At 44.5% G+C, this 22204-nt stretch overlaps 1 protein-coding gene across 3 annotated transcripts in view; it reads right to left on the bottom strand.

The window, feature by feature from the left end:
* Nucleotides 1-466: 466 nt before the first annotated feature.
* Nucleotides 467-22204, bottom strand: part of dusp8a (dual specificity phosphatase 8a) — a 42240-nt gene continuing 20502 nt past the window's right edge. For 2 of the 3 annotated variants that reach the window (XM_079252226.1, XM_079252227.1), the window contains exons 4-7: nucleotides 3807-3973; nucleotides 3552-3711; nucleotides 3122-3245; nucleotides 467-2859 (exon numbers count right to left, since the gene is read on the bottom strand). In XM_079252226.1, coding sequence (XP_079108352.1) covers nucleotides 1617-2859; nucleotides 3122-3245; nucleotides 3552-3711; nucleotides 3807-3973 — 1694 coding nt within the window. In that variant the 3' untranslated portion in view covers nucleotides 467-1616. Of the gene's footprint in view, nucleotides 2860-3121; nucleotides 3246-3551; nucleotides 3712-3806; nucleotides 3974-8684; nucleotides 9334-22204 lie in introns of those variants that run through there. The other variant, XM_079252228.1, reaches the window with a different exon arrangement.

Genomic DNA, 22204 nt, shown 5'->3' with positions numbered 1-22204 from the left:
GCGTGTGTGTCTGGTTTCAGCTTTGGTGGGACATGCTGTGACGATGACTGACAAACTGCTGTTGGCTCAGAAAGGACTCCCATTGCGAGTCTTTGACCTTGTTAAGGAGTGTGTGTCTGTTTGCATATAGTTGCTATGCAAGCCCTCATGGTTGACTGTGCGGCTGCTCTGACTCCCTCTGCACGCCGTCCAACGAAACAGTCTTTCCAGTTGTTACTGGAGCCCTCAAATGTGATAAATCCAATAATTCACACTGCAGTTGAGCCAAAACAAAGATCCTGTTTTTACAGATGTCATTAATCGGACGTCTGTGTCGTCCACCCAGGTATAAAATAAAGGCAAAACTTGGCTTTTGGAGCATCGTGTTGCCAGGGTGTGAATGGTAATTGGCTGCCAGAAAGCAGAAAAGTGCATTTCAAAGTCATACATCACTCTCTCCAAAGAAGGAACAGCACATATTGCTTGCTGAATTTGTTGAATGTGTGTATTTGTATGAGTGTGTGTTCATAAATACCATACAGCAAATAATAATAATAATAATTCAACAAAAGAAAAAAAAGAAACAAATCCACAAAACATTATATTATTTCTCATTACCAGAATGAACCAATACAATAAATTAAAACTATAACTGAAGAGAAGTCTGTTAAAACTCGCTATATATTCATATTGTATATATAGTATTTGTCTGTCTGCAGTCAGCCTCTCAGGTGCATGCTCACTGGTGACCAGAAGTAGTGACTGGGTTCATTTAGGGAGGGTTTTTTTTTTTTTTTTTTTTTAGGGGAGCATCCTGAAACCGCAGGCCCATCGCGCTGTTAACACTGGAAACAAGAAAGCCAAAGTCAGGAAAGACACACTGTGCTTTAAGGGGAGGGAGGAAATACTGCCCATCAGTACAAGTCTTTTACTCAGTCTTTTCATCAACAAAACGTTGAGGATCCTTCATTGTTTGAATGCAGTACCGCCTTTTTTGTTTTATTTTTCAAAAGTCTTTAGGATCTCTCTGCTTTGTGCTGTGTTGAGGTGAAGAGATGGTGCCATTAAGGAGTCCACTGTTGATGTTGTTATGCAGCATCTATGACAGGCAGAGCCACTGGGAAGGGGGGCGGATGTAGCCGTGCATGGTTCTGAGGCTCTCTGACACACGGGTGAAGCTTCGGGAGGAAATATGGGGCTTCAAATCACAAGCTATACACCCACTGAAGCACATTACATTTGACCACAGGCAAGCAGTTTGTGTCTAATCTGTCAAAGTAAAGGAGTTGTATATATTAAGGATGCAACATGACATTTGCTCAGGGTAATTTCTTTGCAACTGTGACAGAGCTCATCAACATAAAGAGTTTCAGTACCAACAATCACCCATTCATTTCCTCTCCCCCCAGGCTTCACTTCAGCCGAGCATCGCATCTGAGGCTTTGTCTGTCCAGGTGAGGTTCCTACTTCACTTGCTAACAGTTCACATTGACTCTCAGCCTCAGTTGGAGTCTTTAACACTGTCTATGAGAGGAGCACGAAAAAGCCCTCCTCGGCTCCACCTATTGCGCCTTCCTCTTGTCTCATCAGGTCCATTTTTGCCTCCAAGGTGCAGCTCTGATCATGTCCATTATGTGTCAGGACACTTCGATGATCTCCATGCTACCAGAGAAGCTTGACTGCTTCCCGATCTTCCCTAGTTCTTCTCTGGACCTTGATTCGGAGATGCCGTCTTCGAACTCCATCTGACAGCTGCGCCGCTTGAACTGCTTGTCCGATGCGGGCGCGCTGTTGTTGGAGCCATTGGACATGGCCACTGCTGACGACGGCGTGGAATCCCGGTGGTCTCTCTGTGTCTGTGGTGCTGAGGGTTTCTCCCTCTGGGATTTGTCTCGTAACCTCACACCTTCACTGCACCCAAATGCCACATATGCCGAGCTGCTCCCAAACCTCACCGACGACTCCTCGCTCCTTCCGTCCCTTCCTCCCAGCTCCATCTCTCCCTCACCGCCTTCCTCTGCCCCGAAATGCCAGGGCGCATCTGTGGTTGGAGTAACTGGAGTGACAGGGGTGGTGGCCTGGACAGTGTCTCTGTGTTTGGTCCACATGGCTCCAGACCCCACCGTTGGTAGGGAGGGTAGTGGGAGGAGCAGGGAGCCCTTCAGGTTTTCGTCCAGGCTGGGGCTCTTGTGGTCCAGCAACAAGCTGAGGGATTGTGGAGCTTGGTTTGGTTGGGAGTGGACTGGAGAACTGTTCCAGCTGTGCTTATTTTTTCTTCTGGCTCTGGATGAGGCGGTATTAGACCGGTGGGCTCCTTCAATTCCACAAAGCCCCAAACCTCCTATGCTGCCCCCACTGCCTGGTGAGGGGAAAGGAGAATCGGAAGAGCTGGGGCTGTCTAGGACGGGCGACTGGGAGCAGACACCATTGGAGGTTCCTGTTCCTGGGCTGTCAAGTTTGCACAGTTTGGGGACGTCTTCAGCATGAGTGGGTGCCAGGCTGGGGCAGTGCAGACTGTTAGGAGAGTAGACAGACTTAATGTCCAGCGAGAAGGAGCGTTTAAGCCGGTTCGTGTCCATGATCCTCTCTGCAGAGAGGTGCAGGCCATTGAAGCCTTGCTGGAGGGATGTGGGCGATGGCAGCTTGGGTTCTGCTGGGATGTGTGGCTCTGCCACAGATGAGTCACAGCTGCTGTGGTGACCGTTCATCTCACAACCTGGAGTGACTCCGTTAACCTCCGAGCTGTGCTTGGAGTTGTTTTCGGAGATCTTGTCATCAGAAGTTAAAGCTTTGAGTAATCGGAGGCCCTTCTCAAACTCCAGCAACTGACCCAGGAAGTTGAAGTTTGGGGATATGGACGGCCTTCTGTCCTTCACAAACCTGTCGGGACAAATGGTTAAACATAGAGGTTACTGCAATGCTGTTCAAAGGAAGTACTGCGATATACAGAACCATGTTAACAAAAGGGTTTTTTAAGAGGGTTTCTCCAAATCAATGTACAAAAAGAGTTTAATGGATGTACAGAACATCAATCGTTGCAGCAAAATGATCCCACTGGGACAAAGCAAAGCCTTCTAACAATTTCATTTCACACGACGGACACCTTAGCTCAGCTGGAAGTAGGAGGGAGGAGCAAACGCACCTGTAGGCATCATCTGATGACAAGCCCATTGTCTTCATAATGTATGCGATGGCGATGGTTGCTGAACGCGAGATTCCAGCCAGGCAGTGGACAATGACTCTGCAGTTTGACACCTTAGCTTTGTCTGTTGGGGAAGGCAGTGAACAAGTGTGAATACACACACAGCTTTCCAGCAAAACACGCAACGCTGTGCATCCCTGACATGTCTCAGTCTTTATCCGGAAGAATACGGGGAGTCATCTGAACAGACGTGTTACAACATACACTATTGTTTTCTAAGCTGCACGTGAATGCTTCACAACTGAGACAACGCGCAGCCATGTTGTACTGAATTTCACAGCAATCTTTTGACGCATAACTTGAAAAGAATTTACTTCCTTGCAGAGGCTCTTCCCTTTCTGTTTCTAATCTTTTTTGTTGCTCTACTTACCTATGAATTCATTAGTTTTGTCCAGCCATGGGAGCAACTTCTCGCAGTAGTTGTCATTGACTGGGATGCGCATGAAATGGCTCTCGCTGATGAAGTCTGGCTTGGGGCAGGTATTGCTGGCATTCAGCACATAGGTGATTCCGTTCTGAACCATCAGATCCTACAGAGACAGCGTTGGAAGTGGTTTACGGTCATGGATTGTTGCGAGATCATGGTAAAAAGCCTTTCGATAATAAGCAACGATGTGAGTTATACCTTGTTGAGGACGTCTTTCTGTGAACCTAGGTAGAGGTGAGGCAGGATGCGAGTGGGCCCTACATTAGCAACAGGCAAACAGGGCTGGGACAAGCTCATTGGCAGAGCAGTGGCAGGCTTCCCCTCACACAGGCCAGGGAAACAGGAGGAGAAAGCTGCAAAACCTCCTGCAAGAACAGAGGACAAGACAAGAACCGGTTAGGCAAACTAAAGACTTTCCACTGAACAGTCCCTCTCTGCACTGGAAACTCTGCAAAAAGCTCCAGCGAGCTCATCAGGAACATTGCTTCACCATGAGCACACAGACAGACGCTCAGCCGACATTCAGAGGTTGAATCTGGGCTACAATGTCTGGGTCCCGCTTAGTGAAACAGAAGCAAAAGAAAAAAAGAGGCTCTCTGTGCTTCTGTGTGTGTTAGGTTAACTGCTGGGCGGCCAGGAATGCGTGTCTGGCCCTTTAAGAGGCAGGCGGCTCCGCTTTTGGCAAATATATGTGTGTGTGTGTGTGTGAGAGAGAGAGTGTGTGTGTGGCTCTGTTTCCTGCATGAGCTCATGTCCTGTAGCAGTGCATTGCGTCAGGCTGGGGGAATGAAAGAGGCCACAGGTGCAGGGCCAGGACAGAGGCTCTGTAACATCCCCCTGACAACCGCGATGGACATAGACACACACACACACACACAGATGTCTGCACAAAGATCATAATGTTGCAGAGAACATATGCTTAATACTCACTCTCGCTATCTTTAATTGTCTCTCCACACAGTGTATGCACACACACGCACACACACTTGTCCACAGTCATGATTACTCTGCAGGGAGGGGGACAACAGAGGATTTGGGGGTGAGGTGTGTGTTGAGGATGAGTGCTGAAAAGGGAGGGGAGTGCTTCAAGGAAACCTTGAGACCCAGAAAGGAGATTAGAACCTAATCTATCTTCAGCCCTGATTGACCCAATCTGGGTCGTAGTGCGTCCACGCCTAAAACACACACACCCACACATAAACACCACATGCACTGAGTGAGAGTGAGACATGACATCACTATTCTAAAGCAGCACACACAGCAGAGTGCATGCAGGACATCCCTCTCCATTGTAACACACACCCAGCTGCACAACTCATGTAGCAGCAAACGGTGCCAGCAGCGTGCAAGAGTGTGTGTGCTCAACACACACAACATCTGGCATAAATAAAAACAAAAGTAGTGGAAATTCTTCAGGGGAGAACATATGAGATATGTGGAGCATCATGACCAGTGCTTTTTTAGACGCGCTGTCACTTTAAGAGCAGAGTGAAGAAGGCCTGTCTGTTTCCAGTTATTAATGGCAACCGGCAGAGCGATGACATCAGTGCTCCACATGAAGAGGGGGGGTTAAGCGGAGAAGAAGCACAGATGCAGAAAGAATGATCAGATAACTTTGAGGATTTAGGAGGGAAAATTTCGTGTCATTTAACTTTTTGGGCTCCTCTGTGTTGACTAAACTCCTCCGGCGTCTGTTTACTGAAGCACTACAGCGTCACTAAGTGATAAAACAGAAGGAGGAAGAGCTCCATGAAAGGCTTCTTCCTGGTTTCTCTGTTCCCAGGCAGCTCATGCTGGAAAATACACACACTTAGATGGTTTTTTTTTTTTTTTTTTTTTTTTTTTTTAACTTCTACCTACAGTATTTACTGTATCTGAGTCAGGAAGAGAGGTAGAGCGAAATTCCTGGAGTTCATTAAATCAACAGGAAAAGCCTCACGTCACACTGCAACCATTTCCCTTTCACTGTGAGGACATTGTTAGACAGTTGTTAGAAATACTCAAGACAGGATGTTTCACGGTGGACAGTGTGTGTGTTTGCTGGCTTAACACCGAGGAGAAAGTGTGTTTGACTTTGATCTGGTGTGTGGCTGGATTAACAATCAGAAGCATGATTACTGCAACTGACCTCCTCTGATGTTAAATAAACATGAAAGCGCGGTGGGTGTGAATGAGGGGGTGAGTAAGGGGGTTACTGGCATGCAGTGAGATGGGAGTCAGAGATAAGAGACAGAACTTGGAGTGCTTGCCTGCTTTTTTTTTCAGGAGCTATAACATTACACTGAGATTACGTCAACGCAATCACAAACACCTTCTGTGTAGTCAAAGCTTTTACACGGCCGTCGCTAATGGATGTTAGTCACGGAGGATAAAGTGTGTTTTTGGCACCTTGTCACCTGAAGCCACTCTACTTAAAGTTGCCATGACAACAATGAAGGACAGTGATGTTGACTTGTTGCCCTTTGGTGTTGTAAGGATAAAATAACAAAGAGAAAAAATCTTTAAAAATAGACAAAAATAGACATGTCCTCATATTTATCTATAAGTAAACGATGACACATCTCTGAATTTTTTTTTTTTTTTTTAAATAAAAAAAACACACAGTACACTCATGCTGTTGTCATAGAAAATACCCCATGACACACAGCTGCCCATTACGATGACATCACAGGAATGATGAGTTCACGCTAAAACCAGCGTGGCGCTTCATTAAACTCATGAGATAAACTCACTATGCAGCCAAGTTTTAACTGCAAGTCTGGAGCACTGGTGGTAGAGAACGTTAATGTTCAGTGTGGAAGAAAGATAGGAGCTTGTGGGAGAGTTAAAAGTCATTTTCAGTCAGACGCGCTGAAGTCATGAAAATGTACTTGGACAGGATGTGACTAACCCAGTTTTAAAAAAGTAAAAAAAAAAAAAAAAAGTTCTGGCAAAATGAAAACACACAGGCAGGAAAGAGGGCACTGTGTCGCCATCGGCAACACTAGCCAGCGCTGACTTCCTTTTTCCGTTCTTCTCTGCCCGCTTCATCATTTATGCAACTGCTTATTTTCCCCGCTTGCTCCCGTCTCAGCCAAAAAACTCAGGCCTTCTTTGTTCCCTGCTTGTAAACCTCCCGTCCTCGTCACTCAACACCCTGAGTTTCTGTTTTAAGACGCGGCTTATATGAACGTTGTGTAGAAAAAAAAAAAAAAAGAAAGGTGGGAATCTGAAAGATGCCGGGAAACACCTGCCTGGCCGTTGTCCCTAATCGCAGCTCTGCTGTTACATCACCGCTGTTGGTACAATTGACTGCCTTGTCAATACAAGCTCACCCCTCCTCTCATGTGTGTGCTTCAGCTTCTGTGTGTCCTCTTTAACTCGTCTGTTAATGGAGGGGAAACACACACACACACACACACACACACACACACACACACACACACACACACACACACACACACACACACACACACACACACACACAAAGCCCTAGGGGCATTGATTTGCCTGAATAACTACCCTGCACCCCTCTGTGGCTTTCCTCTGTGGTTCATATCAGGGGAGACATGACGCCATCCCTCTGTGCCCCTCCAGCTGTCCCCTCCACTATGAGGGGACATTAGCATCTCAATGTGAGCCCCCTCACCCTGCCAACATGACATCATTGCACACATGTCCCTCTCAGCTCCACAAAGGCTGAGCTGCAGCCCGAAGAAAAGTGTTGAGATTGAGCAACGTCTGTCAGAAAAGTGTAGATTGACAGAATATTGATGATCCAGGAGGATGAGGTCATTGCTTCTCATCCGTCGTGTCAGCTTTATGACCGCCTGAAATGGCTGTATGATTAACATGCTGTCATGCTGGCTGACGGTTAAACAGTTTATTGTTTCTTTATCTGAGCGGACAGATAGCGAGACTGTGTCACTTTGATCAACTGCTGCTCCAGCAGTGCGGCGTCACGGCAATATAAGACCATAAACCCTCCAGTCATTTAGCCTGTTTCCACAGTGATGTGTTAAAGTGCTTCGGCACTATTTTCATCTGATGATGGTGAACGTGTGATGTCTTTTTCCAACAAGGCAAATTAACATAAAAAGTAGGAAACTGTGTGTGGATTGACTGGGCATGAACATGTGCAGAGCTGCTAGGTTAACTGCTTCACACCAGATCTCCGAGATCCCACTTACATTCGAAACTTTGCACTCATATTCAGACTCAGTAATACAAGCAGGTTAATTTTAATGAATTTTAATGTGCAAAGTGTGCAGCTGTGTTGCTGGATTTCTTTTCTTCAGCACCATAATTTGGCATTGCCTCATCGCTCTGTGTGAAAAGGTGTTATGTTAAGCACCTGCAGTGCACCCTGCACACATATTGATAACATAGTCTCCATAAGACACCGTTCTGCAGCGGGAGAGAGAGAGCAGGAATGAGTGCAAAAAGCCAAGAGTGGAGCAGAAGAAGGAAAAAGAGCCTTTGTAATAGTTTTACATCTCAATGACCACAGGCTAAGAGAGCATGAGCACTATGTCATACTGCGGGTCACGGCTCTTATTCTTCACTCTGAGCCCTTTTTCTCTCCTCTCTTTCCTCTTCATCGCTTCTCATCTTCATGATGTCATCCTTTTAATCCCCCCCTTCTTCCTACTCTGGCTCTCTGAACACGTTAGCTACACAAACAAAAGAGAGAAAACAACGAGCAGGTTTGGCTCAGATCTTATGATGCTTTAATTCACCCGCTTGTTTCTGTAAATCTAGGAATCGATCTGGTACGGATCCTTAAAATTCACTTTACATCTATCTTTGGTTTGCAGCAAGCATGGACTGGAATACCTGACAGTCTGTGGAGCCTTTTGTACGCATCTGCAGTGCATAGAGCATTACAGGTTTCCCCTCATTCACTACTGCGTCCTGTAAAAACAGTGTTTACCTCCCTAAAATCCATTTCTATAATCCTTCTCCACACGCTCTGCATCTTTTACATGCACAGGCCTTTATCTTCTACATGGTGGTCTCCAAACAGGGATGCTCAGGTCTTATTAACTTGCTCACACACACATGCACACATCCTTTTTCCTCCAGGTGGATACACACCTCTAAGCTCTCTCCCCTCCTTCATCCGGCGAACTCTGATCTTCAGCCTCATGTCTGTGTCCTGCAGATCGGGCCAGAAGCAGTCCTCTGCCGGGGCAATCACCACATCCAGAGGCATCCCCTAGTGCCAACGCTGCCTCGCACGTGCACGCAGACAGAAATGTTCTGGATCTCCGTCCTTCAGGGACAGAGTGAATCCTCGCCAATCAAAAATATCAGGACGGGATGACGCTGAGTGTCCACAAAGTCCACAGAACTCCACCGGCTGGATCGGCTGCTCCTGCGTCCAGGCAGTGAATGAACCACAGACAACTAAAAATATCTATAAAACAGTCTAATATGTCTGTGGACACACTCCTCACGTCAACATATGGCCAAACTCCAATGCCGTAACCGCAAAAATTCCTAGAATGCTCCCACGTCAATATTTGGCAACTCTGTGGTTTTCGTGAAGCTCGGAGGCCTCGGAGAGAAAAGTAGGAAAACAAAAAGTACGCAAGCACGTAAACGCCAGCTGTGATCTGCCTGCAGCTGCTTCACAGAGCGTCTGTGTGTTCCTCTGAGCGCTCTCTCTGTCTCTGAGCACACAGCTACAAGAGCAGCCCACTATTGTTGTGCCGCTCCGCTCTCATTCGCTCAGTCGCTGCCTTACACTCCTCCCTCTCCCTCCCTCCTCCTCTGACTCTCTCTGCAAAAAGATGACGGAGCTGCACTCTCTCCCCGAGCTCTGGGTTTGAATGAGCTCACTTGCCGTGAGCTCAGACTCTACCCTCCCTCCCTCCCTCCCTCCCTCCCCCCTCCTTCCCTCCACAGCTACCTCCCTCTCTTGTGGAGCCAGCGCTCCGTCATAGCTAATGTCTAAGGCACGTAACCACATTCCTTACTCACCCAGCAAATATGCAGCCACCTCAGTAGCCTAACTACGAAGCTGAACTCTGTCAAGCAAGAACTGCAGCAAATACTAAACAATCGAGCTGCTAGAAACACAGATATCAGTTTTAATAGCATATGCAGCGTTGATTACAGAGAAGACAGAGCAAGATCGGGCTTGTTGAGGGAAAATGTGCAGATGTGCATCTTAATCTGGTTCTCAGAGATGCCTTTAACACATTCTCTACACTTGAGTGCTGAAAAAGTAACTAATTACGCACAAAATAGACTGTTTTTTTTTAAACAACTAAATCCTTATTATGCCCAAAATATATGTATATGCTCCTTAAAATATGGATTCTGGCCCTCTAATGAACTAAAATGTACAGAATAATAGGAAAGAGTGCTCCCCTAGATGAAATGTCTTAGATGTGCAGCAGCTTTTACAGATGGAGGTGGGATTAAGGCTGTGCCAGTGTGTTAACAGCTGCTGTGTCTCTGAAAGGTGAGGGGATGTATAAACGTTTCCTGTTCTGGTTAATGTCGCTGGTTCTTCTCTTAAATGATGGAGAGGAGAGGAGATCAATTAAATCTGGATGGAATAAACGAAATGAGGAAGAGAACACTAGAGGTGATGAGAAGAACAAACAAGTTTGCGGCCAGCAGCCATCAGCTCATTTGACAGGACACAGACTCCTGGTACTCAACTATGGAATGACAAACATGTCGGCCACGAGTTTAGCTGCAGAAAGAAGCAGCAGCGACTTTAGGAAATGCATCAGGAAGAACAGATGTTAACTAATCACAATGCAAATACACATTTTACATTTTGCTTTTCCTGTTTCAGTGAAATATTCCATTAACTTTGCTATAAAAACATAAAAAAGGGGGCTTAAATCAACCATCTTTTCTCAAAGTAATTTCTAAAAACAGAGTGTAACATGAGAAGGTCAGTTAAATGTCCTCCCTGTCTGTCTGCTGAGTCTCTGATTGGGATGTCACGGTACACTGATTACATTCAAACCAGGTCAGATGGACCTAAAGCACATTAAGTCACTGCAAAAAAAAAAAAAAGGGCAAATAAGCTTATACAAGATGTGTAGCGAGGGGGCCACCTGCATGCTGACTGACCTCATCTCATCACTCTGGACCCCTGAATGATCACACAGCAGTGAGAACACGGCCTTACGTCATCCTCTGTGCAAGAGCGGGAGAGGCAGAGAGAGGAAATAGGTCACTTTGCTCATGATGAGCTTTGTGACAGATGCAGGCAGTTTTTGGGAGGGTGTCAAGCCCTGAACAAACACACCCAACCCAATAAAATAGCCATTGTCAGACAGACTCCGTCTGCAGCTGGCTGCAGCAGGAGTGGTCCTACACCGTGCTCAACGGGAGTCACTTCACTTCACACACGCTTGTCAATCATCCCGGTTTGATCTGCATCTCAAATGGGTTGTTCTGGAGGCCATAAAGCAGCTTTAAAATGGACGACTTCCTAACACCTGCAAACCTACGGAGCTGGACGCCAACAGCAACAAAAGCTGTTTTAATACTCAGATCCTTTGGAGTTCCTAAAGTAAACATCATGCCCCCTTCTCCTCCTCCTCTTCCTCCTCTAGTCCTCAGCAGGGTAACAAGGCTCAGAATAGTAGGTGTGTTAATTAGAGGATTACAGCCAAGACGCTATAAATGACAGCCAGGCGTGTTTTATTAACTGCACATGTGTGCCCTGCTGTGTCAGAAATAGGTGGTATGGTCACTCCCGGCACCCCCTCCTCTGAGATTCCCTCTTAGATTTAGAGCGTGCCTTTATGTTACCAGGCTTGTTACCGGGACAACGCTCAGTTTACACACACACACACATAAATAAGGAATGGCCAAAACAGACAGGGAGACGAGTATGACATGTAGGCATATGGTTAAAAAGCGAGAAGGTGTTAAAAAGCCAAAGGGGCCCAGGAGACCCGGACATGAGGCTCAGGAAACCTGAAGCTTAGAGAAGTTCAGCTGTTTGATTGATTAAAGATGGAAGATTAAAAGAGACATTAAAAAAAAGGCTACTGTAGAGAGAAACGTGATGTGTGCAAAATGTTGTCAGGTTGCTTGATCCCATTCTTTTTAATAAAATATCCTCATTTAACTTCATTTAACCTTGTTTTATTTCCATACAAGATAAAGTGATTTATCATTTTATGCTTCATTTATGTCCCGTTTTGCTTCAAAGAGAAGCTATAATAACAGATTTAACAAGATTTACTTTTTTAAAATTATAATTTCTTAAAAAAGTGACAGATGTGACCTGATAGATGATGAAAAGCCTCTTCTGTGGCAACAATAGAAATGTAAATAGAGACATTTTTTTTCAATGAACTAAACAACGTAAATGATCCATGTAAGCAGGTTTAAATAAAAATATAAGAGATTGCTTTTATAGACACTTTTTACCTGCAAAGTTTGTTTCTTTGTGTTTTTATCACCTGAGAAATAGTTAAAATCACAAAATGTTCTTTAAAACTAAAAAATAAATTAGATTTTTCTGTCACGAGACAAAGAAAATCAGAAAACTGTCACTACTTTGCTTCTGAGGCTTTACATACATGGAATATTTGATTAAAAGCTGTAATTATTATCTTTCTATCCATATATCTACCTACCTACCTATCTACCTACTCTGCACGTTTGGCACATGTGACACATTCAGGGTCTCCCTGACTGTAGATTTTCTGTTTTTTTTTCCTCTTAGCCCTGAAAGCCTAAATATCCGACAGAAATCTCCAGCTGACTTCAGTATTTTTACTTCATTTGATATATTTTGTTGAAGCCGTCACCCTGTTCCTCCTGCGGAGACAGGCAGCAGCAGAAGTGTCACCCAACACTGCGGATCATCTGTCAAGATATCACAGGAAAGAGAGACGTCATTCTCTGGATAGAGCGGGTTCGGGTGGTGAGTTAATGTGTGTGTTTAGCTTTAAGTGTTTGTGTGAAGCCATGTGTGTGTGTGTGTGTGTGTGTGTGTGTGTGATACAAAGGTGAGGGGAAGACGAAGAGGACATTGCTGCAACAGGGTTAACAGTTATTTACTCCAAATACATACAAGCTTAAGTGCATGTCTGTGCATGTCTGTGTGCATGTATAACGGTGTGTGTGTGTGTGTGTGTTGATAGTGGTGGTTGTCAGGGGATCAGTAACAAGGCTGCTCTTGCAGTGATGTAATGCCTACAGGAGAACACAGCTGCCATGCCTGGGGGGTGAGGTAGTCACCGGAGGAGAACGCGGGAAAGATGGATGGATGGAGTCAGGGTGGGGGAGGTGTGGGAGGTGTGGAAGGTGTGTGTGTGTGTGTGTCTGTGTGTGTGTGGGGTTGGGGTGCTCAAATCAATACATAGACATAGAAAATTCATGGTGACTTAAATTAGAAAAGCGCGCCTGCACATGATGAAGTATTAAAACATCTTGTGCAAATTATGCAAAATGTAAAAAACTGTCTTGATGTGTTTCAAGTCGCGTCTTTAGTTTTACTTTCCTGATTTATTTTGTAGTTTTCCCTGTTCAGTCCGCTCGCCTTGTTTCCTGTGCAGCCTTTGTTTCTGTTCCATGAGTTTCATCCATTCCACCTGTGTCTTGTTGTGTTATTGTGTGTATTTCTACCCCTCTGTTGCAGTGTTTCAGTTGCTGGTGCTTTGTGTGTACTTCTGGTCGTCTCCCCATTTAGTTTGCCCTCAGTTAAGTTGTGTTTTGTTTTTTTATTAAGCATCTAGATTCAGAATCTCTGGCTCCCATCTCTGCATTTAGGTCCTCATCTCCTTGCCATGCTGACAAAAAAACATTTAATATTTTGTATTTGTATTTTGTATTTATCATTGTTTGGTCAAATTTACATCACAAACAAAATTTAAACAACATAAAATTACATAAATTTCATCATTCTCATTTGACCAGATGTAGGCAGAAGCCAAGGCTTATTATATCCACCCTTCTCTCCAAATTTAAAGTACCAAAGGCGTTGGAGATGCATCTACTATTCATTTAATATGTAATTTAATATAAAAGGAAAATAATTTTAAAAAAAAATTTCATCATGATCAAAGCATTCCACTTAATAAGAGTTAAGAAAATTATTAACCTATTAAATATTGTTCCATCACTGTCCTCTTGAAAATGTTTTTAAACTGTAACATGGAAGTAGCTTTATTTAGATCATCACAACAAGCTGTTCCACAAAATCACCCCTTTATTAGATAAACAATGTTCCCTAATCGTAGTCCGAACTATTGGCCTATCAAACATAAATGTTCCCCTTAAGTTATATAAATATATCTTAAACAAAAGTTTGTTTCCCTCTCTGTAAACTTTACTTGGAGCAATTTTTGGAATTTGATTATGTTTTACTAGATACATAAATTTAGCAGTATACAAATCAACCAAGTCATAAAACTTCAGAACTTTGGATTCAATAAATAATTGATTACTAGGTGTGTTATAAGGTGCAATATTATTCATTTTTTAAAAACTTGAGAGAAAAATATCAGATCTGCAGCGACATCGTCTGGGTTATTTTCTAAAACATGACCTCCCATCGATGCGCGATTGTGATGTCATCACTTTGCATCCACCTTCAGGCCAAAACAAGCAGCTTTAATGAGATGTAAAAGTACAGGTGAGGAAGTTAAAAAGGAAGATGAACCAAAGAAAATGGAAGGAATGCAAATCAGCCGGGTGAAAGGTGTACAGATGACTTTTCTCATACATGAGCTAGCTTTGTTGCTATCTGTGCAGCCTGGAGGGGACGCTTCCTCCTATCAGTCACGCTGCAGACTCTCCAAACAGCTTTACCCCCTGGAGGGGCTGAGAAACCACAGCTACTGCATCACTAAATCTGCCAAGAGGTAAGTTTACACTCATACGTTTATATACACACATATATTTATATATACACACAAGGGAGAGAATTAGGTAGCTATCAAATACACCAAGGGGGGTTTTCATGACCAAACAGGGCGTCATAAACCAGATAAACTACTTAAAAATCCCAGTTGGAGGTGTCAATTGATGTGTGTGTGTGTGTGTAGATTAAAATGGGGGCTGTGACACTGTAATACTGAACACAACTTGATCCTCCTGTAAGCATGCATGAGTAACCTGAGTGTTTACCTTGTATGCACGTGTTAAATGAACGTAAATTCCAGCTAAGAGCGAGAGTTTAACGCTGTTTTTACGAGTTTCTACGAGTGTTTCAGGCATGTGTGTGAATGCAAAGAGGTGGAATATCGGCTGGAAATATGCAAATGAGCCTGCATTAATGAAAACATAATGAATGTGCACGCTCCTGTCCATGCTGATTTCCCCTGAGGTGAGTTTGTCTACTCAAGTTCGCCTGAGCAGAACACAGTGGTGATACATTTTAAATGCTAATCTCCCGAGCTGGGGTGCACAGGTTTCCTGGGGGCACTTTAAAGTAATAAAAACACCCCCCACCTCTTTCGCATGTGGGACAGTCTGACACATGGGGTAGCGACTGCTCTGTCAGAGAGGAGCTGACAGCAGATCAGTTTGATGAGCTTGTGCTGCTACATGCAAACTGATAGGCAGGTCTCAGATCAGCTGAGTGTTAATTAGCTCCTCTCAGCGCAGCAGGCAGGCTGACACACAAACTGTCCCCACAGCAGAGCTGGAAGCCGCGCCATCTGGTCCCTAGCGACTTCATTGTCCTCCTTTGTCCTGTTTACCTGTCCTGCAATTAGCAAAGGCAGCGTCAGACTGTACCAGGGCGTCTCTGCTGGAAATGCGTGCTATGATTAGCATAAGCAATCATCTTCAACATGACTGCAAGTCTTGGTTTTTTCTCTGACATCAAATGCAGATTGATGCAGAGGAAGGAAAGTGTTTATTTAAACTATTTTCCTGCACAAGAGATTAAAAAAAGCTTAATTTTCACAAAAAATCCTGGAAAGAAAATGTGTTTATTGGACAAAAAAAAAACCTGAAGTGACTCTGAAGTGAAGCCTGAGACTGGTATCGTAGCACCGAGGTCAAGGTCGGCTTTCCTGACTACATGACATGAAGACGGCGTGTTTGCATGTGTGTGTGTGTGTGTGTGAGAACGTGTCACATCCACAACGCGGCAGTGACATCAGTCCGTCAGCCACCGGAGAACAATAGAGAAGCAATGACGTGATGCAATGAAAGGAACTAAGCAAGCTGTTTGTGTGTGCAGCCTGCCAACGCCTACATCATGCTGTTAAATGATTTCTAGAGCTGATTGTGGGACTTTTGAACTTCCCTCTTGTGTCTAAATAAAAATCTGTTCCGAAGTGTAAATACACAAGCACATCCTTACGATACACATTTGTATACATGCTGAGTTCTTTAGGCGTCTCCCTTTCACCCTGGGGAGCTCCGATGTTCCTTTATCTAAAGCAGGAAGTAGTTACACAACTGAGGGGGAAATAGCCTCTCAGCGTCGGCCTGACTTCATCTACGAAATGTGTACCTGTGTGTGTATGTAAGTGTTTTTATGTGTGTGTGTGCGCAGAGGAGGGGAGGTATCAGGAGGACAAGGAATGATCACAAACTGCTGCATTCCTCAATCCGAAGCCTTTGGCTTCCCTGGAACTCCAAAATTAGCCCGTTGCCGTGGCAATGGAAAATCTGGCGCCTTTATCAGGAAACTGCCAGGACAGCAGAGGTTCAGCCCAAAAGTTTCTGTGTGGTCAGCATGTATTTACAGTAAAAAGGCCGCTGTTACATGTTTGTCTACATACCAGGAAAAAGAGTTAAATCCCAGAAGATTTAAACAATCAGCTCTGGCAAAGAAATCCTGAAGTTAAAGCCTTTTTCTTTGTTTGGGAATTTAGTTAGCAAACTGCAAGGAAACACAAATTACAAAGCAGCCAAGAAGAACCTCTGCTAACAGCTAACATGAAGAAATAACTCCCTGCCACAAACATGAGAAAATAAGGAAGTAGCGCTGCGGCATGCCAGAGATAAAGTGCATCAAAGACGGCTCGGTGATAAACAGGAATTCGCCATTGTTCCAAGGAATGACGCTACGACAGGAGCAGCGGTGGGCAGTCCGAGCATGAATGGAATTCAGTGGAAGCAGGCCAGGCCTTGGTAGGATAAACTAGCATAATTGCTAGCTTCTTCTTCTTGTGCCTTTAGGAAATTTCCACTCCACATGTGTGTCAGAGTCATCAGTATAAATGCAGCGGAAAACTGACGGCGACCAAAGCACAGACCGCTTGGCCCGAACCCTCGGGGACGTTTGAGTTATGAGGTGCTGATGGGGGTGAACCGAGCCCGGGTTAGCTTAGCTGTTCAACTTCAGCTCCTGTTGACCTGATGTGTTGACACTGCCTAGGTAACAGTTTCAACAAACTATTTTTATTCCACGTTGGACGAATGTATGAAAGGGGTGGGCTGGGACGTTCCAAGAGCCTCTAGATAGATTTCAAGAGCCAGAAGTTATGCACTGTGAACGGACTGTATACGCGTTACAAACCGTCTCCATGGCTGAAGTATTTCCGGCACTTTACTGACTCCAAGTATAAAAGAAAACATGAAAACAATACCTTTAAAAAGGAGATTCAATATCTTAATTTGTGTTACTTTTTAGTCGTCTTAAATGAAATGAAAATACTTTATTAATCCCCTAAAGGGAAATTCAGTATTGTAGTATATGATTAACTTGGGGAGGTCTTGTTCCGGAGGTAAAAAGGTGTTAAAAAAAAAAAAAAAAGCATTTTCCACTGAGAATTTACTCCTCTTCAAGTGGAACAGTAAGAAACAGCTCTTCTAAGCTTCATTTTCTACGTACACATTTCATCGATGTGTGTGTGTGTGTGTGTGTGTGTGTGTGTGTGCCTGCACTGACATCACGAGCTCCACACAATTTGGAATTAAAGCTCATCTCTCTATGAATGGATCTGGGAGAAATAGTCATTTTCTTCCTCTACATGCTTAAGCGCATACGTATGCGTACGTTTCACTTGTGTGGATGCATATGTGTGTGTGTGTGTGTGTGTGTGTGTGTTCGAGGGCCCTCTGAGCCAGCAAAGGACTTTGAGTGATGGAGGAGAAAGAGAAGAGGAGCAAGAGGCAAGCAGAGCAGAGAGATCACGTCATGGTGGAAACATTTGGCAACGGCTCACATAAACACTCACACACAGACACATAAACACACACACACACACACACACTCGCATCAGGCTGTGCGCGCACACACACATACAAAGGCCTGTTTTCGTTCTCCGGTTTTCAGGGAAAGAAGGGGAAAATGACATCAAGCTTATCATGTGAGGCCAATGAGACCAAGAAAGGAGGGGGTGAGAAGGCTGGCAGAAACAGAACATTGTTACATAAAACTCGACTCAGCGCAGACCTCCCGCGTCCCTCGCACCACATCATGTGTGTTTATACGCGTGTGTGTGTGTGAGAGCCTGTCCATATGTGCGTGCATCTGCATGCTTGCTGAAGTGTGTATGCCGTCTAATAATAAAGACAATACCTCATCAAACTGGGAACCTAAAAGATGAGCTCAATACAGACCTGCAGAAATAAAAAAGCATCATGTCAGGGTTCAGCTCGACCTCAAAGTGTGTGACACTTTTCAGATCAGGAGGTGATGTCATAGATACTCTCCATCACATATTCCTTGACCTTTGTGGTCTTTTGGTGTCGGCTGGGGCGGGGCTGGTGGGTGTGCATTTGTCCACATGTATGTGTGTGTTTGTGTATCTACTGGCCAGGGTGAGAGCACGGAGGCCACTGGCGCCAGATGTGACGACCGCAGGAGTCTGGGCCTAAAAATAGAGCTCTGTTCTCAGCTCCGTGAAACAGAGAAGAAGAGGAAGGAGGAAGAGGAGGGAGGGGATTGGTGAAGAAAGGAAGAAGTCAAGGGAGAAAGTAAGGTGGCGAGGAGGGCGAGGTCATTGAGAATAATGTGTCAGACCTCCCTGGGGATGGTGAGCTCACTTCTTTAATAGCACCACTGGCTCCTTCTCAATGAAATCATTGATCCTGTGGAGCTCCCCGCAGTGTAATGGAGAGTTCAGAAGGAGGAGGCGAAGGGGGAGACGGGGGCAACGAGGTGCAGAAACAACAGGTTAAAAGGCAATGAGACACAGAAAAGAGTTGTAAAAGGGGGGAAGTGGACCTGAAGCGTAAGACCACAATTAGTTTGAGTCTTCTGACTACAAGCTGGTGTGTAAATATTGCTTAAACGTTGTTGCACAGCTTGCCTGCAACGGCAGGAGAGACAGATTTCAACATATCATACACACTGCAAAAGTACATCTCTAATTGTGGATTAAATAAAATAATATGTCATAAGTTACGGTTTAGTAACTAAATGATAAAACCTGGTGACTTATGCATGTGTCGTTGCAGACATCAGTGAGGTTTCTCCTCAGGAGGACGTCCTGCTGGGCTCCAGAAGAAGAATTCACCTCAGAGAGAGACTTTCAGCTCTGCAGGGTCCGATAAACACTTCACAGGACAGCCGGTCTCATTAGGTAAAATCTCTGGCCACACACACACACACACACACACATCCAAGATGTAATGAGGAGTATTACCTCATCTCCTCAACAGCTCTCGTCCTTCTTTTCTGCCTTTTTTTCCCCCTTGGATCGCACATGCTTTCTCCAACATTGCCTCATGCGCGTGCACACGCTGCTTCATATGCACATATTCATGCAAAGAAGCACGCAGACACACAAAAGCATGGATACACTAAAACACACACACACACACACACACACAGACAAACAGACCTCCTTATGCAGCTCACTGGAATGTCTCTGTGAACGGCTGCATTGTGAGATTCGGCCTCTTATGATTACCTCACCTCTTCAGCCTCTCTCTGATGCACACACACACACACACACACACACACACACACACACACACAGGTCACCACCATGTTGTATATCATAGCAGCAGAATTACATGTAACTAAATTGACCTTTGTAGCGCCGTCAGGGCAGGCACACCCCAACCTTATTGCTGACAGACGCTGCTGCAAACTGCAGTAGTGTGTTCATGTGCGGAAGAGAAAAGTGTGAGACAAAGTAACGCACGTCTTGTCAACACAAAACCCTTTTATTCATGATGGAAGAACAAAAACGCTTTAAATTGACTGTCTACAGTTCTGTCTGCCGGTATTTTAGGCTGCGAGCAGCAGGAATAACCAGAGAGAATTATTACTTTTTTCACCTTTGTGCCTGAAAGCAACACACACACACATAATCTGATTAAACTTTATGCATCATGGGAGGCTAAAACATTTGCTAAGCCTGTTTATTCCAAGCGGCAGAAGTCAGAGGTTAGAAGTGCAGCACATACCTGTAAACCTGAACACAACAGCTGACTGACTTCATTTCATGATGTAAATATGAACTATAGACATGACGGCAACATTGTTGGTTAAACTAGCAGTGTGAAGATGCTCCGCAGGATTATATATTTATTTATATATACCTAAATATACCTAAATATCTGCATTTTAATTATCTGTCGATCATGTAATTGTTTGAGGTCTGATTGATAGTAGCTGTGTGTGTGTGTGTGTGTGTGTGTGTGCTCTGATGGCTGTAACATGTTCCCCCCCTCAAGTCTCTCCTGTAAAGACAAAGGAGACCCATTTTGAGCTCTCATTTGTCCCTCCATTGTCTTACTGACCCTGTGATGCGACTCTTTAGTAATCCCACTAAAACACTGGCAGATGGTGCTGGGAAAGGAGAAATCTTGCACATCTGTCAAGACCCACACCCAAACACACACGTTAGAAAGGCTGAAACCCACACCTTCATCTCCTCCGTAACCAACGTGTTCTGTCAGGGCCTTTTTGTGTCATTTATTCTTTGCATTTGCTTAATTCCCAGGTTTTAGTACATCATCCAAAAGATTAAAAAGCATTGTTATTTTTATCTCCACCTCTCTTCTGCTTGAGCCGTCATTAAATCCTATTTATCTGGAGAACACGAGGGCCTTTTTCTCACACCTTGTCTCATCTCTCTTTCACTTTTTCATGATTCTGTTTCTATTCTCAGTCTGCAGCTTCATCTGCTAAAACTGGAGCGTGAGGTCCAAATGCTAACATCAGAACGTTTCACCCTGGCAGGTGAACGCGGGAGCTGGAGCGGAGGAAGAAGTCGCACCTATGCAGCTAACATTAGCCAACATAGCACCTAGCTTTGTACTAGCCAGCACTGCTCAGTGTTATCTTTGCTTTGGCTTTGTGCTTGCAGATTGGTGGGAAACACGCAAACTTTAGACCCACTGGGAAGACAGCTGGCTCCAACCAAATGGTGCTCTGCTCCTTTACACACACACGCACACACACACACACACACACACACAAAAAGAGAAAAAAAATCTGAGCTCAGAAAAAGGCAAAGACACATCAGCATGAGGTCCAAGTGGGTGAGATCACCACTGTGGTAAAAATATGGCTGTTCTGGGAGAGACATGTTTCTCACCAGCACTTTCACACAATCAGCGGAGCCCTCGTGCACGTGCTTCACTCGTCCTCTCGCACAAGCTCGTGCACATACTAACATTTTCCAACGGCCACAACAACCACATCCTGAAACACACATTTCAAAGTAATTACACAGCGAGAGACAGCAGGGACCAGATCACTTGTCTCATTCAGAAACAATGACCCAAACTGGGACGTGGTCACATGACATCATCCGCAATCAGGACGTGGTTTGTATCTGAACTTATTGATTATGTGGTGAATCGGGAGAAACTCAAGAGGAGTCGCTGATTGTTTCTGGATCAATGCAGTTTATTTGCTATCTTCCAGCCTTTACACATGACTCCTCTGGTTTATGGTACGTGTAAGACATTACAAATTTGTTTAAAATGCAACAAAATAACATAATATTAAAAACCGGGAGACTACAATCTGACATTTTCAAGCTTCTGCAAAAATAACTCTTACGACAGAAAAAATTTCTCCCCCAAACAAGCTTAGTAAACACTCCATAATTAATCCTCTCCATTTCATTTCAGCATTCTTGTCATTTCATGACTATATTTGATCCTTCGTCCGTTCCAATCTACGTTACCCTTTCGCTTGATTTGTAGTGAGGCTGGAGTGTAAACAGTGTTGGGGTGTGTGGTGTGCACATGTGAGGCTGAAAATAAGTCCTCAGTCAGATATGAAGTCATCGCAAGAATTATTAGTAACATAAATCAGAGGATCAGCAGAGGGGAGGTTGGAAAGAGGGAGGCAGGGGGAGAAGGAGGGGAGAACCAAGAGAAAAGGAGTAAAATAACAGCAGAAGAATATTGATTGCAATTTAGTTGAGAAGAATGTTTTTTTATTGTACAGACGATGTTTCTAACAGGATTATATTACCTGAAAGGATCTAAGTAGCAGCCATGATGGTCAAATTCTGCTTTTATGACTTTTTAATGACTGTCCTTTATTAAAAGAGACTATGTTTATGCTACCAGACAGCCCTTTCCAGGATTTATTTTACTACCCAAAGCTTGAGTGGAATGACAGCAGATGGATGTCTCTAAGGGTTGGTATATATTTGCCGTATACTCTCACTATGTCCTTGTATGTCAGGGATGTCCAGCTCTGGTTCACAAGGGCCAGAATCCTGCAGGTTTTCCATGTATCCCTGCTCAGA

The sequence above is a fragment of the Telmatherina bonti genome, assembly GCF_933228915.1.
Source record: "Telmatherina bonti genome assembly, chromosome: 2".
Classification (NCBI taxonomy): Eukaryota; Metazoa; Chordata; class Actinopteri; order Atheriniformes; family Telmatherinidae; genus Telmatherina; species Telmatherina bonti.
This window is presented reverse-complemented; position numbering and strand designations above follow the sequence as displayed.